The sequence below is a fragment of the Trichoderma camerunense genome (assembly GCF_050948025.1).
Source record: "Trichoderma camerunense strain CBS 138272 chromosome Unknown V8C40scaffold_2, whole genome shotgun sequence".
Classification (NCBI taxonomy): Eukaryota; Fungi; Ascomycota; class Sordariomycetes; order Hypocreales; family Hypocreaceae; genus Trichoderma; species Trichoderma camerunense.
Genome location: NW_028145368.1, coordinates 2,837,363 through 2,850,479, shown reverse-complemented (window position 1 = coordinate 2,850,479; position 13,117 = coordinate 2,837,363). Strand labels below are relative to the sequence as shown.

The 13,117-nt window shown below is 51.8% G+C and overlaps 5 protein-coding genes across 5 annotated transcripts; 3 read left to right on the top strand and 2 right to left on the bottom strand.

Annotated features, from left to right (window-relative positions):
- Positions 1 to 371: 371 nt before the first annotated feature.
- On the top strand, positions 372 to 6,377 carry V8C40DRAFT_234185 (uncharacterized protein). The gene is made up of 4 exons (XM_083213550.1): positions 372 to 519; positions 593 to 3,670; positions 3,724 to 5,870; positions 5,927 to 6,377. Exons 2-4 carry the CDS (start codon positions 650 to 652, stop codon positions 6,078 to 6,080), a joined length of 5,322 nt encoding a protein of 1,773 aa, XP_083078360.1. The 5' UTR covers positions 372 to 519; positions 593 to 649; the 3' UTR covers positions 6,081 to 6,377.
- A 352-nt stretch (positions 6,378 to 6,729) lies between these two features.
- Positions 6,730 to 7,114, top strand: V8C40DRAFT_261987 (uncharacterized protein; the record flags this gene model as incomplete). Its single annotated transcript, XM_083219324.1, has 2 exons — positions 6,730 to 6,763; positions 6,891 to 7,114. 2 exons carry the CDS (start codon positions 6,730 to 6,732, stop codon positions 7,112 to 7,114), a joined length of 258 nt encoding a protein of 85 aa, XP_083078359.1.
- A 272-nt stretch (positions 7,115 to 7,386) lies between these two features.
- Positions 7,387 to 9,360, bottom strand: V8C40DRAFT_234182 (translation initiation factor eIF2B subunit delta). The gene is made up of 2 exons (XM_083213549.1): positions 8,386 to 9,360; positions 7,387 to 8,313 (listed from the first exon to the last, which is right to left on the bottom strand). The coding sequence occupies exons 1-2, from the start codon at positions 8,932 to 8,934 to the stop codon at positions 7,498 to 7,500; spliced, it is 1,365 nt and encodes a 454-aa protein (XP_083078358.1). The 5' UTR covers positions 8,935 to 9,360; the 3' UTR covers positions 7,387 to 7,497.
- A 946-nt stretch (positions 9,361 to 10,306) lies between these two features.
- On the top strand, positions 10,307 to 12,082 carry V8C40DRAFT_234179 (glutamate N-acetyltransferase). The gene is made up of 2 exons (XM_083213548.1): positions 10,307 to 10,985; positions 11,048 to 12,082. The coding sequence occupies exons 1-2, from the start codon at positions 10,558 to 10,560 to the stop codon at positions 11,961 to 11,963; spliced, it is 1,344 nt and encodes a 447-aa protein (XP_083078357.1). The 5' UTR covers positions 10,307 to 10,557; the 3' UTR covers positions 11,964 to 12,082.
- V8C40DRAFT_234178 (imidazoleglycerol-phosphate dehydratase HIS3) lies at positions 11,968 to 13,114 on the bottom strand. The gene is made up of 2 exons (XM_083213547.1): positions 12,714 to 13,114; positions 11,968 to 12,635 (listed from the first exon to the last, which is right to left on the bottom strand). Exons 1-2 carry the CDS (start codon positions 12,985 to 12,987, stop codon positions 12,223 to 12,225), a joined length of 687 nt encoding a protein of 228 aa, XP_083078356.1. The 5' UTR covers positions 12,988 to 13,114; the 3' UTR covers positions 11,968 to 12,222.
- Between the last annotated feature and the right edge of the window lie 3 nt (positions 13,115 to 13,117).

Genomic DNA, 13,117 nt, shown 5'->3' with positions numbered 1-13,117 from the left:
CCATAGATGGAACTTGGCTAGCATGGATCGTTTTGTCGGGTCCGTTGGCTCAGCGACCACACCCGGGGAGTCTTGCGCATGAAGTACCCCACAGTCGGCCTGTATGTACCACAATAAGGCGAGACATGGCAGTGAACTGGCTGATGGGTAATAAAGTAGGCTTTACAGTGGTTATATCAGAAGTCTAACACAAAGCTGGCGTATGCTAATTATCTGTTCTCAAATCCCGGCCCATCTCGAGCTTAAATTGTTAAAGAGATTGTGGCGTAAAGAATGGTAGTGATGGACTTAAGACCGGAGACTAGATGGCTAGTGCCGGCTGCTATGGCGACTCCCCTAAATATTGAATTCACGTGCTGCACAGCGGTCGACATCGATGAACCAAGGCACAAGCCGCAACGTAAGCTCTCATTCACCAACTTCTCCCTTCACAACGGTGCGGGCATCCATGCGCGGGGGAGTTTGTGGTTCTAGACTCTTCTCTCTTTTGTTTGCCACGATTTATAGACTTGCTGACTCGTCAGTTTAACCCTGCATCTCTTCCCCTTTTGCCAAGCTGCGGCTTTCGTACTGACCTGGTTCATGCCCTTAGACTTGCGCTGCGAACGATAGAGAATGCGCCTCTGAGTCCCTAGAAACACCTGCGACTATGGCGATGGACTACTCGAGCCTGCGGGCGGCCGCTCTGCGGGACGGCGAGGACGAAGAAGCCGTCACTGTCGACACCCGCGCTCTCATAGACAAGGTCCTGGCCCGTTACTCAGGAGAATGGACGACGCTCCGAGAGCTCATTCAGAATGCGGCCGATGCGCAAGCCACGACTGTTTCTATCAAGTGGGAGACGCACCCGTCAACAAGCGTCCCTCTTCCCAGCGCTGCGAGCCGATCCGAACTGTTGAAGCATACGATAGCCAACCACACGCTGCGGCGGCTGGTTGTCCAGAACAACGGCGTGCCGTTTACAAAGACAGACTGGGGTCGTCTGAAGAGAATCGCAGAGGGAAACCCTGATGAGACCAAGATCGGAGCGTTTGGTGTCGGCTTCTACAGCGTCTTTGCCGACTGCGAGGAGCCCTTCGTTAGCTCTGGCGCCGAGGCCATGGCCTTTTACTGGAAAGGAAACTCTCTCTTTACCAAAAAGTCACACCTGCCTGAGGATAAATCATCGCCATACACCGCCTTCGTGCTAGATTATAGAAATACGACGACTCCTATGCCGAATCTGCTCTCCGTCAGCCAGTTTCTTGCTACAAGTCTTACCTTTGTTGCGCTGGAAAAGATTGAGTTTTGGATCGATGACCATCTAATTCTTTCTCTCCACAAAAAGACATCTCCCAGCGTTGACCTGACGCTGCCTCGCGACCTGGAGGCTAGGACAAAAGACAACATTATGAAAATGACAAGCGTAGGTCGTACAAGCACACAAATTGACGCATCCTATATGAACGTAGTTGGATGGAAGCCCCAAGCAGCAGCGTCCGCCGCAAAAGCCTCGGATTCATACGGTTCTACCGAGGCTCCCTCTCTGAGATCCTTCTTTGCGAGACTCACTACGACAGCCTCAAACAACAGCCTCCTCAAGACAAAGCAGCAGACAGAGGAGACTCAAGCTCAGACGAAAATTACAGAAGATGTTACTGCGTTAAACAAAGCCACAATATTCCTCAGGGCTACGACTGCTAATATCAAGACCCACGTATCGGCTTCCTTTTCCGCCGAGCTTGAGCGTGCGACCAAGAAGCCTCCACCAAAGACTACAAAGATATCCATTCTCACTACATCATATGATGAGGCTGAAGCTTCCAAGGGCTCGACCCCAGATAACGACGCTTTTGCCAAGGCTACAGATGTTTTTGCTTCTGTGCTGCCAAATAAGAAGCCGGGTGGTCGCATCTTTATTGGGTTCCCTACTATGCAGACCACCGGCGCTGGAATGCATATTTCTGCCCCGTCTGTCATCCCAACTGTCGAGAGAGAGGCCATCGACTTGAACGCTCGCTGGGTTAGAACGTGGAACGTGGAACTTCTCCGAGCCTCTGGCATTATAGCCAGATTAGCCTTTGCCAATGAGATGAGCGAGCTCGATCGCAAAGTAAGGCAATCATCTGAGGCTGGCAAGAAAATATCTGCCGAAATAGTCAACCGGTTCATGCCTGAAGCGCTGCACATTCTAAAGACATTTACTTTTACCGACTCTACTCCAAGCAGTCAAGTCGGACAGACCATCGAGGAGGCTTTCTGGACCTGTTTCAAGAAGGCCTCCATCGAAGTGTATTCAAGCCGAGGTGTCTTGCAGACATCGCAAGTTCGTCTAGGATCGACAGAGCTGAATGCCTTTGTGGATAGCATCCCAGTTGTACCCAAGGACATGACGGATGCGCCATTCGTGAGGAAGCTGATAGACTTTGGGCTCATCTCGCATATCACCGTAACAGATGTCAAGGAAGAGCTGGAAGCCAAAGCTCTCACGAAGAGCCAAGCCATTAACTTTATAAAATGGGCGGGCAAGAAGAGCTTGACTGGCGAGATTGACCCAGGGAGCAGGGCTGCGCTTATGGACGTTGCCGTTGCCACTCTGAGCGATGAAAACGACAAGGGCGAAATCGTGGCCCTTGGCAGTATCAGCAACTATCTTAGTCTTTCAAAGATTCCTGCTAATATGCCAGTCCCTCCAACAACCGTTCCATATGCTCTCATTGTCAACATTAGTGCTTCTGAACTGGAAGCTCTTGGGTGGGAGCCCCTGGAGATCGTGCCGTGGCTGCGCTTTCTCATCGAAACTACGGCCTCTAGGGCGGAAGAGGAGAGTGTCACTAGATCTCCTAAATTTGCTGTCGCTGTCCTTACAGTGTTGTCCAAAAACTGGGAGGCCATGACCATGATTAATAGGGGCACGATGCAGAGTCTCGTCCAGTCAACTCCGATGATGCCGACCAAGCTGGGTTTGAGAAAGCCTACAGAGTCTTTCTTTGCCTCTGTCAAGCTTTTCGATGACCTACCGGTCATCCAAGGTTGCGAAAAGATTAAGGAGAAGTTTTTGACGGCTCTTGGCGTTCGAAAGACGGTTGATCTGGAGACCATCTTTGCTCGTCTGGTCAATGTTTCCGGTGAAGATGGCCAAAAGAAATGGAGTCATATGGAGCTCATTAAATATTTGGCCTCTGTGCAAAATGATATCCCATCAGGCGACCTTCGGAAGTTGAGAGAATCTAGAATTTGTCCGGCTGAAGCAGGGCCTAAAGGCGCAGAGCCAACACAGGCCACGACAAAACTGTACAAGGTCTCGGAACTATTTGAGCCCAAGGATTCCCTCCGTACTCTCCGGCTGCCCATCATTCAGTGGCCAGGACCTCCTGGTAGCTTCCGGGCAAACAGCCCTGAAGCTCGATTTCTAGTTGTCCTCGGCTTGCGGACTTTTCCCTCAGTTCCCGAGCTGGTGGATATGATGTCGTCAGGCGATCAGGCGCTATGGACCTCTGCAATGACTTACTTCATTGCCAATCATCATTCGAATCGGTACAACGCCTTTGATTTGAGTGACTGCCGCAAACCAATCCTACCGCTCCAGGGAAGCACCAAGTTGGTAACACCGGGTGCATGCTTCACCAACGAGAAAGCGGCGGTGCTCGGGTTTGATATCTTGAGTCGTGACCTTCATGATCACGCCAACGTAAGCACCTTGCCCCTTTAAATGTGCATATTCAGACTAACATTCTATATCAGAAATTCGGTGTTGCTCGAGATCCACCCATGGCCGAGTGTGTTAATCGTCTGCTCGCCAACCCTCCCCAGAACCAACAATCCGCTGTGACTCTCTTTAGCTACTTTGCCTCTCGCATTGGAGAGCTTGGAGAAAGCAGCTTAGTCAAGCTTCGGAATGCTTCAATCGTTCCGGTGAAGCGATCAAGCTCTTCCGCTTCAGAAAAGTCTGGCGCAAAGCTTGCTTATATCAGTCCGTCACAGGCATACATAGGGACATCCTCAACATATGGGGATATCTTTGACTTTGTAGACTTTGGTCCAGATGGAAACATCTTTTTGTTTAAATGTGGTGCAAAGGCCGAACCAACCAAAGTGGAAGTTGCCTATATGGCGTGCAATGAGCCAGCAAGACTTCTGAGCGTGCTCCAGAGCCCTGAGAAGTACTTGGATCTGCTCAAATCTTTAGCCGAGGTTACTTCGAATCTTCAGCGCGATAAGGAACTTTGGCGCAAGATGAAAAGCTCACCGTGTCTCCTCGCCTATAAGGAACTAGTGGCGCCTTCCAAGGGCAATGCTAATAGCAATGATTTGGATGAAGACGAAGCTCCGATTAGGCAGTATCAGCTTGCTTCTGCTAGCCAAATCGTTGTGGTGGACGACATTATCAGCTACCGCCTCTTCAAGGAGCATTTGATTTGCGCCCCTGAAGAAGATATTCTCGAGACTTTTTATATAAAGCTCGGTGCGTCGAGGCTAAGCAGCATAGTCCAAGAGGATGTGCGCATCGGCTCCCACACAACAAAGCAGCAGCTGGCTGAATCGCTCAAGAAGCACGTTCTCGAACGGTCCAAGATCTTCCTTTACGAGTACGCCAACTACCGCCGGGATGCCATTAAGCACGACGCAAAGTGGCTCGAGAAGAACCTGAATGTGGAAGTGGTCCGATCGGTGGCGCTTCGACGAAGCTTGCAGGGCCAGAGGCAGTCGCACACCGAGAAACGCTCTGCGGCCGCGACATACAACAATAGGTCATGGGTCCTGTATGTGACCGATGATGGAAAGCCAGACATGTACCAGGTTGGTCAAGCGATATGCCAAATGCTGCTTGACAGGCCTAATCAGCAAGCCTATCTGTTCTTCGAACCGTTCCTCACCCTGGATCTCCTCGGACTGAGATCGCGTGGATACAACGTCGACCGAATCCTTCGAGCGAAGGCCGCAGAGGCGCGCATTGCAGAGGCGGAAAGGCGCAAGGCGCTGGAAGAAGAGCAGAAGCAGATTCGGGAGAGGGAGCAAAACTGGGCTCAATCACAGGCAGAGCATTCCAAGTCTCAGCAACTTCCGCAGGCAGCAGAGGCTGCACGGGAAGCTCCCAGATCTCCGAAATCTTCGCATCCATCTATGCCTGGAGCATGGGATTCGCCAGAGGAGAATGCGCAGGATAGGAACGCAAATAACAGGAAGAGCAGGGGCTTGTTTTCGAATCTTAGCCGGCGATTTGGCTTTGATACGCAGGATGACGATAAGAATGATTCTCGAGGACAGGTCGAGCAGTTTATGGGCAACAACTCAAATTCCACCAATGGAGGCCCTGACCAGTCTGGTGGTAGTGGACAATCGCAAAACGATGACGGCAAAGTGACCAACCCAGCTGTGGTCCAGCAGAACCTCTTGAACGCCGTCAATGCAACGCGAGCCCACGGATCTGATAGTGTCTACTCAGAGCCTCAGGTCTCCGAGGTCAAAGAACAGGCGACATACTGCGACAAGAAGCCAGCTCAAAATATTACATTTGTGGCAGAGGCTTCTAATGGCATGAAAGTCTATGTGGCCAAGGAAATGACTGCCCACGCCGCTGCCTTTTTGTCCACAAATCTCGCTGCGATTAACTCTTTTGCATCGCTTCTTGTCGAAATTGGTAACGTCTACTCGTTGGCGCCAAAGGTGCTTCACATCTTTCACGACGAAGCTGGTGGAACGATAGCATTCAACACTGGTGGAAGCATCTTTTGCAACTTCCGGTTCTTCCTCCAGCTGCATGCTGCCCAGATTGATGTTCCGAATGGAGCTGGCAAGGCTGAGGCAGGCACTTGGTGGTGGGTGGTGCTGGCTCACGAGCTTGCCCACAACTTGGTTTCACTGCACAACTCTGATCACAGCTATTATACGTACGTTGTTTCCCTTGATTTCTTCTCGTATCGTTGCCTTGCTAACTCTTGGACAGTGAATCGTTTATTCAGCAATACATGGGCAAGATGATGATGAAGACGACGCAGTGGACTCAGGGAGTTTCTGCGCCGGCTCAACCGTCTACTCGACCAACGTCGCAAACAGCGGCAGTGCCTTTAGATCCCCCGCCGGCATATCGCCCGGTATGAAGAACAGCCTAATTTGTGGTTGGTTAATGTGATGAATGCATTGTGTGGCGTCCAATTTCTGTTTCATTTCTTGTTTGCGAGGCGTTTGACGAATACATTGAATGATAGATGAGAGAAGAAGGAATGGTCGCAATGACATGTTGGAAGGATAATCTCCTTAGAAAGGGTGTTGTTTTAGACTCTCTCCAATTAGACTATAAAATGATGTTTCTGATATCAAGTCATGGTGTTGCTGTTGAATGGAGTATGCACGCAACTGCCACATATAGCTTCAAATGACCCCGGCGACTAATGAAGTCAATTACTTTCTATTAAAATCTTAATTTAGAAGAATTCCTCTAAAAAGGACATCACAATAAGTGTATACTCATTCAAGAGAGTATTATCATAGAGCGACATCTGCTGGTGCAGGTATAAGCCAAGGTCACATGCCCAGCCACGTGACGCCAAATTCCCGAAGAACCGCCCAACCTCATCACCACCTCCGATCCCAAACTCCAGATACCCGCGCATCTCAATCTTCGAGCTCGACTACGCCCCAAAACTCGACCAATTCCTCCGCCCGCGGCCCTTGCAAAGCCAACAAATCCCACCATCCAAAGACTCTTTCAATCAATCCCCACTGAAGAGTCAATTCCCATTGCCCACCATGGTCCACCGTATCGCATTCTGGAGCTGCTTCGGTTTGTCCCTCCCCACCTGCAAAAACCCTCCGAACTATCTGATTGAAGCGAACTCTTTGATTGAGAAAAAAAAGCTTCGATCTATTTGATTGAGTAGGAAGAAATACTAACAGTGTTTTGTTTGTAGGTCTGGCCGTGCGCTTCTGGCAAGTCGGCATCGAGATGCGGCCCTTCTTCAACAAGTCCTCGCTGTGGGCGTACCCCGTGTACGCGGCGGGCGGCGCGAGCTTCGGGTACTGGCTGCAGGGCGTGGACGACAAGCAGACTGCCATGCTGAACGAGCGGAAGAGAGCGCTGCTGGAGAAGAGGGCGAGGAAGGCCCAGCGGGATGCGGAGAGGGTGGAGGCTTAAAGCTTGAACATTTGGGATTTGAATGAGGAGGGAGAGATGTAAAAATGAATGAGGGGTGTGTGTGGGATATCCGGATTTTTTTGTACATATAGATGGGGAAGAAAAATAATGAGCTTTTTGGTTGGGATGAGCTGAGGCCGGGATGTGAGTTACGGGAAGCATCAATGGCCGTGCTAAACTAGCGATGAAGACTCAATGAAAATGATATCAAGTTATAGACATGTTTTGCTATTTGACATTCACAATAATTTGGGTGAGTCATTGTTACAAATGTCATGATACTAACACAATTGGCTTAATTGTTTGCTTGTTTTTTTATTCCTTGATTCGTTTTTACGTCTTTTCCTAGCTACGTGCTCATGTGCTTCATGGATACCTCCCTTTTACAATTCCTCTAGCTTCCGCAAAATCGCAGGGACCGACTTGGCCGAACAAATACCCAGCTCCGTGACAACGGCCGAGATCGACTTGTCCCTCGTTGTGTCAAACAGCAGTCTAAACTCCTCATCCGTGTTCCTCTCCGGATCAATTTCATTGTAGGTGAGCGAATCTATCGACACTCTCTCAGTGAAATTGATCGTCTCGCAAAGCGAAGTGACGCGCATGCCGAGGTCAAACGCCGCCGTGGCGACGTCGCAGGTGCCCGCTCGCGCATACATGGCGCCGTTGCTAAACATGGCCTCTGCGGCGACGAGGACGGTCGTAGACTCCTGGAGGTTTGTGCGCAGAGCGCCAAAGTCGGGCGAGTAGGCGACGGGGATGCCCGCGGCGGCGAGCTTCTTGACGTGATCGAGGCCGACCCGCTCAAAGGGGTCATCGACGAGGATGACCTTGAAGCGCTTGCCGCTGGCCTTTGCCTTGAGCAGGGCGCGCTCGACGAGGTGGTGGTGGGCGTATGTGAGGATGACGTCGTCCTGGGCAATCATGTCGGCGGCGGTGTTGACGATGACGAGGTCGGCGAGGGTGATGCGCTCGTGGATGAAGCTGTCGATGGCCTCGCACAGAAGCTTCTTTGCGTCAGAGTCGGCCATGTCGATATCAATCTTGCTGATCTGAAGCTTGAGCCATCTGATGGCGTTGCCCATGGAGAAGCACATGGGGCGGCATGCTGTGAGGTAGACGATTTGGGGGTTGAGGACGTGGGAGGTGAAGTGTCGTGAGAGCGTGGTGCCGTGAGGTGTTGTGTATGAATCGATGACCTGATTTTGCAATCTCTTGTTAGATACATATATCCCAGTGAAAGTAGCCGTATGAATAGAATGTGTCTTTACCTTTTTGAATGCTAGGAGAGTAGCCTCTAACCGAGTGGTGCTATCACTGATGGCCATGGTGCTCATCTGCTGGCCCAGCAGCAACACAGCTGGGTGCACATCCTTGTCCGCATGTGTCAGGTTGACTCCCTTGGCCATGGCCAAATGGCTGAAGCACTCTGGAACCGATGGTTTCGCCTCTTTGGGCGCCGTCGCCGTCATGGGAGCAGCCGATCGCGGGGCGGGAGTCTTTCCATGCTGAGCACCAGCCTGCGGTCCATCTTGCTTGGGCTTGGGTTTGCCGCCCTTTGCACTGTCGCCCTGGCCCGGTGCGCTGGCGGGCGGCTGTGGCTGTGTGACTTTTGCTGCTGCTCTCCTGGCGGCCTTTTCCTCCTTGGCCTTCTTTTTCAGCTCGGCGTTGGACAGCTTCTTTTCGCCGCCTTCAGATGCTGCTGCTGCCGCCGCGGGGGCCTTGCTCTGGTCCTTGGCGCCCTTCTTCTGGTCTCCCTGGTCCTTCTTTTCTGCTGGAGCCTCGCTTTTGGGCGCGGGCTGGCCTGCTTCTGCCGCCATTAAGAGGTTGGGTTTGCGACAGTCGGGAGGACGTAGAGGCGAGAGGTTGTATCACCAGAGGGATGGGGTCGTCTGAGAGGCGTGGACTTGGTCGCGACAATTGATGCCGTGGGGGAAGTCGAGCGAAAGCTGTTACGTCGTCGCAAGGTGAGGAACCGAAGATGTCAAGGCCGCAGAAATAAACAAATCCCGTCCAAAGAATGCCAAAGTGTGTCAGTCCATGAAATGCTGCTCGTGAGAGTCCAAAGGTGGGGTCTCTTTTGAGTCACTGGAAAATAATCGACGGTGGAAACGGAAATGCCCCGCGCTAAAGCTGCTGATGCTGCAGAAGAAACTTTGGCTGCAGCTTCGGTGAATTTTATTTTACTTTTTACGGCGATGCGAGAGGAAGCTGGCTGGAGATTTGGGTTTAGAGAAAGATAACTGAGTCACATAGAGAGAGTTGATGTGATGATGGAGTACTATTTTCGTAATGATGCCTTGCTATGGACGAAATATGCGACGCTACTCTTTCACCAGGTCAAAACAGAGACACACAGCTCAGCTTGTTCCAACGACTTGGATATGCTGCAAGGCTACATACAAACAGGCGACACAACGCGCGTGATGCTTCGATATCTAGAAAACTATCCACACGATTTCAGATGCTCAAAACCTGTCCACCATCAGTGATCCAGCCATGACGCGTCTTTCCTACGTGATCACCACCTCATGCTGCCAAGATCCTCCACATCTCGAGCCTCCTTCTTCACGCCAGTCCACAAGGGACCAACCGCAATGAAAGAGAAAAAAGGTTCTTTCCACCAAACAAGCAGAGAGTCTGTAGGGTTCCAAATATTCCCTGGCCAGGCGAACCCAGCCAGGAGTGGTCAGTGTATAGTTTTCAACTAGCAAAATTCCTCTCTCAGCTTATCGCTTCACGGAGAAGGAAAACGCCCGTGCACTTGGATGGGGAAGGAAAGGAAAGAAAAGAAGAGTGAAAAAGGCGGGCGGGCGGACGAGATTTTATAGAGCGCTGAGTGGGGCCCGTGAGCTGGGTTGTTACGTAAGCGAAGGGCGAGTGAAAGTGACAAGCTGGTGGTACTTGCGGTAGGCAGCGATTCAGCCAAAGCAGGCAGCAGTGAAGAAAGGGCTGAAGTGAATGAAATGAAATGAATGACAAAAATAGATGCATCACTCGATAGAGAGTTTTTCTGTACAATACCAATGGCTCAATTTGGTGCATCTAAATAACTGGGTAATCTGGTGTAAGGTGGGATATGCTACTGCATGGGGCGCGCATCAAATTCTGTTATCAGATGGATGTTACAGTAACAGAAGAGATGATGAGATTGTGTAAGCTGAATACGGAACCGAAAGCTAAGAATACATGGATTAAACTCAATGTTTATGAATACAGTTCAAATTGAACAAATGAATGACTCTTTACCTGCTGCAATTGCCAGCATCGGCCTTCAATGCCCATGGCTTATCTTCCACTTGACTCATAACCAGCAGTTGGCTGCCGCAAGCTTTGGCACATCATAGCTCCGATTTTAGCTGCTAATCACACAGCTAAAAGTCTCTCTCAACCCAGCTCACACGACAATGCAATTATAGCCACTCTCGTCCTCCTCACAAGCCATGCTCAAGTTCAAGCGCGCTTATTCCACCGGCCTGGCCAGCGCCATCCCGCCGGCCAAGCTCAAGTACGTGCCCACGTCCGGCACGTATCCCAAGGGCTTCCTGGCCTCAGGCGTCTTCGTCGGCGTCAAGCCGGGCAACACCAGCAAGCCGGATCTCGCCCTCGTGACGTCGGACCGGCCAGCGTCGGCGGCGGCCGTCTTCACCAAGAACAAGTTCCAGGCAGCGCCCGTGACGTTTAGTCGCAAGATTCTTCAGAGCAAGGCCAATGCTGGGCTTCGCAGCGTCATTGTCAATTCAGGCAATGCTAATGCCGTGACCGGTGTCGGAGGGCTGGAGGATGCGGCGAGCATGGCCAGGACGACGGACCAGAGGGTTGGCAGCGAGGATTCGACGCTGGTGATGAGCACGGGTGTGATTGGACAAAGGTTTGTCTCAACAAAAAATATGACTGTTGATGAATTGGTCTTTACTGATGCTCTCCCTCTAGACTCCCTATCCAGAAAATCGTGGACCACATCCCCATGGCCTATCACCAGGCTGGAGACTCTCACCGGCACTGGCTAGACTGTGCCAAGGCTATTTGCACCACCGACACCTTCCCCAAGCTCATGTCCAGGACCTTTGAGCTGCCGTCTTCTCCTGGTGTCGAGTACCGCATTGCGGGTATGACGAAGGGCGCCGGCATGATGGCTCCCAACCTGGCCACCATGCTCACTATCCTGGCCACTGACGCACCCATTGCCCCGAGCCTCATGAACCCTCTGCTCAAGTACTCTGTCGACCGCTCATTCAATGCACTGACCATTGACGGCGACACTTCCACCAACGACACCGTCGCCCTGCTCGCAAACGGTGCTGCTGGCGGTAACGAGGTTTCTTCCGAGCAATCTGCCGACTATGAGGCCTTGAAGGATCTGGTCACGGACTTTTCCGCCGAGCTGGCCAAGTACCTCGTCCGTGATGGCGAGGGAGCCACCAAGTTCGTCACAATCCGTGTCGTGGACGGTGCTTCCGAAGCTGCTTCGCGTGAGATTGCTCGTGCCATCGCTCGTTCGCCCCTCGTCAAGACAGCTCTCTACGGAAAAGACGCCAACTGGGGCCGTATCCTGTGTGCCGCTGGATATGCTCTCATCTCGCCTCCTGGACAGCCCGTCAACGATGTCCCTGAGATTATTCCTGAGCGGACAAGCGTGTCGTTTGTTCCCACTGACGGCTCGGCTGAGTTGAAGCTGCTGGTCAACGGTGAGCCGGAGAACGTGGATGAGCAGAGAGCGAGTGAAATTCTTGAGATGGAGGACTTGGAAATCCTGGTGAGGCTGGGAACTGGCGACAAGAGCATCGTTCACTGGACATGCGATTTCAGCCATGACTATGTTACGATTAACGGCGACTACAGGACTTAAAAAGTGTATAAAAATGTGACATGTATGATGGCTAGTTTCTTGGGGCAAATAAAATGGGTTGGCTGTGTACGCATATCTAAAATGATTTCTATTCCAATATTAAAATATGCTCTTCTGTGAAAGCTCGCCAACCAGCGAAACCGCATCAATGGGATAAGTGCATCAACACTATCCAAAAAAAAAAAAAAAAACTCCAAACTCCGTCTTCTACTTTAAGCCTTTTCTATTTTTGTTCTTCCATCATCATATTTTATCTTCCTTAAGCGCTCAATGTACCCTTGGTGCTGGGAACCTCTCCCTCCTTGCCCGCAACCCTAGTAGTAGCCATGCGAATCGCCACAGCCAGAGCCTTAAAGGCGCTCTCAGCCCGGTGGTGGTCGTTGTCGCCGCGCAGGCAGTCGACGTGCAAGGTGATGCGAGCGGCCTGAGCAAAGCTCTGCAGGCAGTGGGGAATCATCTCGCAGCTGAGCTGGCCCAGCATCTCGCGCTTGAGGCCCAGGTCGACAATGGCGTAGGGGCGGTTGGACAGATCGACGACAGCGCGAGAGAGAGCCTCGTCCAGAGGAGCGTAGGCGTAGCCGAAGCGGGCGACGCCAGTGAGGGCACCGAGGGCCTTGGCAAAGGCAGTGCCGACAGCGAGGCAGCAATCTTCGGCAGTGTGGTGGTCGTCAACTAGACATCGGAGAACGTATTGTTAGAATGACATGATATATTTACTCCAGAGAGAGAGCAAGAGAAAGTGAAACGGACTGTGGAGGTCGCCCTTGCAGTTGAGCGCCATGCTCCAGCCGGCGTGCTTCGCCAGCGCATGCAGCATGTGGTCCAGGAAGCCGATGCCCGTGTTGATTGCAATCACCTGAGACTTGCTAGACTGCGAAGCGTGTGCGCTGGCGACCTCGAGCAGTCGAGGGTCGGTATCCTGGGGAAGCTCGCCGCCGTCGATGCTGAGAGCGATCTGGATCGACGTCTCGTTGGTATTGCGGACAAGAGCCGCAGCACGGATGGGAAGAGCGGCGGTGGTCATTGTGTCTGTTCGGGGCTTTGAGTCTGCAAGATGCGAATCGGTATCGTTGCAAAAAGAGTCAATTGGGGTTGTGAGAGTGTAGTTTTATGCTGGTGTTGAAGACAGCGCAGGATTTGACTCGCTCCTGTAT

Bases quoted from the DNA above. Each gene is read 5' to 3' on its own strand.
- V8C40DRAFT_234182 (XM_083213549.1), bottom strand. From the start codon at position 8,934: ATGGCGGCAGAAGCAGGCCAGCCCGCGCCCAAAAGCGAGGCTCCAGCA. The intron at 8,314-8,385 runs GTAAAGACACAT...TTGCAAAATCAG, and splicing joins CTCTCCTAGCATTCAAAAAG to GTCATCGATTCATACACAAC.
- V8C40DRAFT_234178 (XM_083213547.1), bottom strand. From the start codon at position 12,987: ATGACCACCGCCGCTCTTCCCATCCGTGCTGCGGCTCTTGTCCGCAAT. The intron at 12,636-12,713 runs GTCCGTTTCACT...TCCGATGTCTAG, and splicing joins CTGCAAGGGCGACCTCCACA to TTGACGACCACCACACTGCC.
- V8C40DRAFT_234185 (XM_083213550.1), top strand. From the start codon at position 650: ATGGCGATGGACTACTCGAGCCTGCGGGCGGCCGCTCTGCGGGACGGC. The intron at 3,671-3,723 runs GTAAGCACCTTG...ATTCTATATCAG, and splicing joins ACCTTCATGATCACGCCAAC to AAATTCGGTGTTGCTCGAGA. The intron at 5,871-5,926 runs GTACGTTGTTTC...ACTCTTGGACAG, and splicing joins TCTGATCACAGCTATTATAC to TGAATCGTTTATTCAGCAAT.
- V8C40DRAFT_234179 (XM_083213548.1), top strand. From the start codon at position 10,558: ATGCTCAAGTTCAAGCGCGCTTATTCCACCGGCCTGGCCAGCGCCATC. The intron at 10,986-11,047 runs GTTTGTCTCAAC...CTCTCCCTCTAG, and splicing joins ACGGGTGTGATTGGACAAAG to ACTCCCTATCCAGAAAATCG.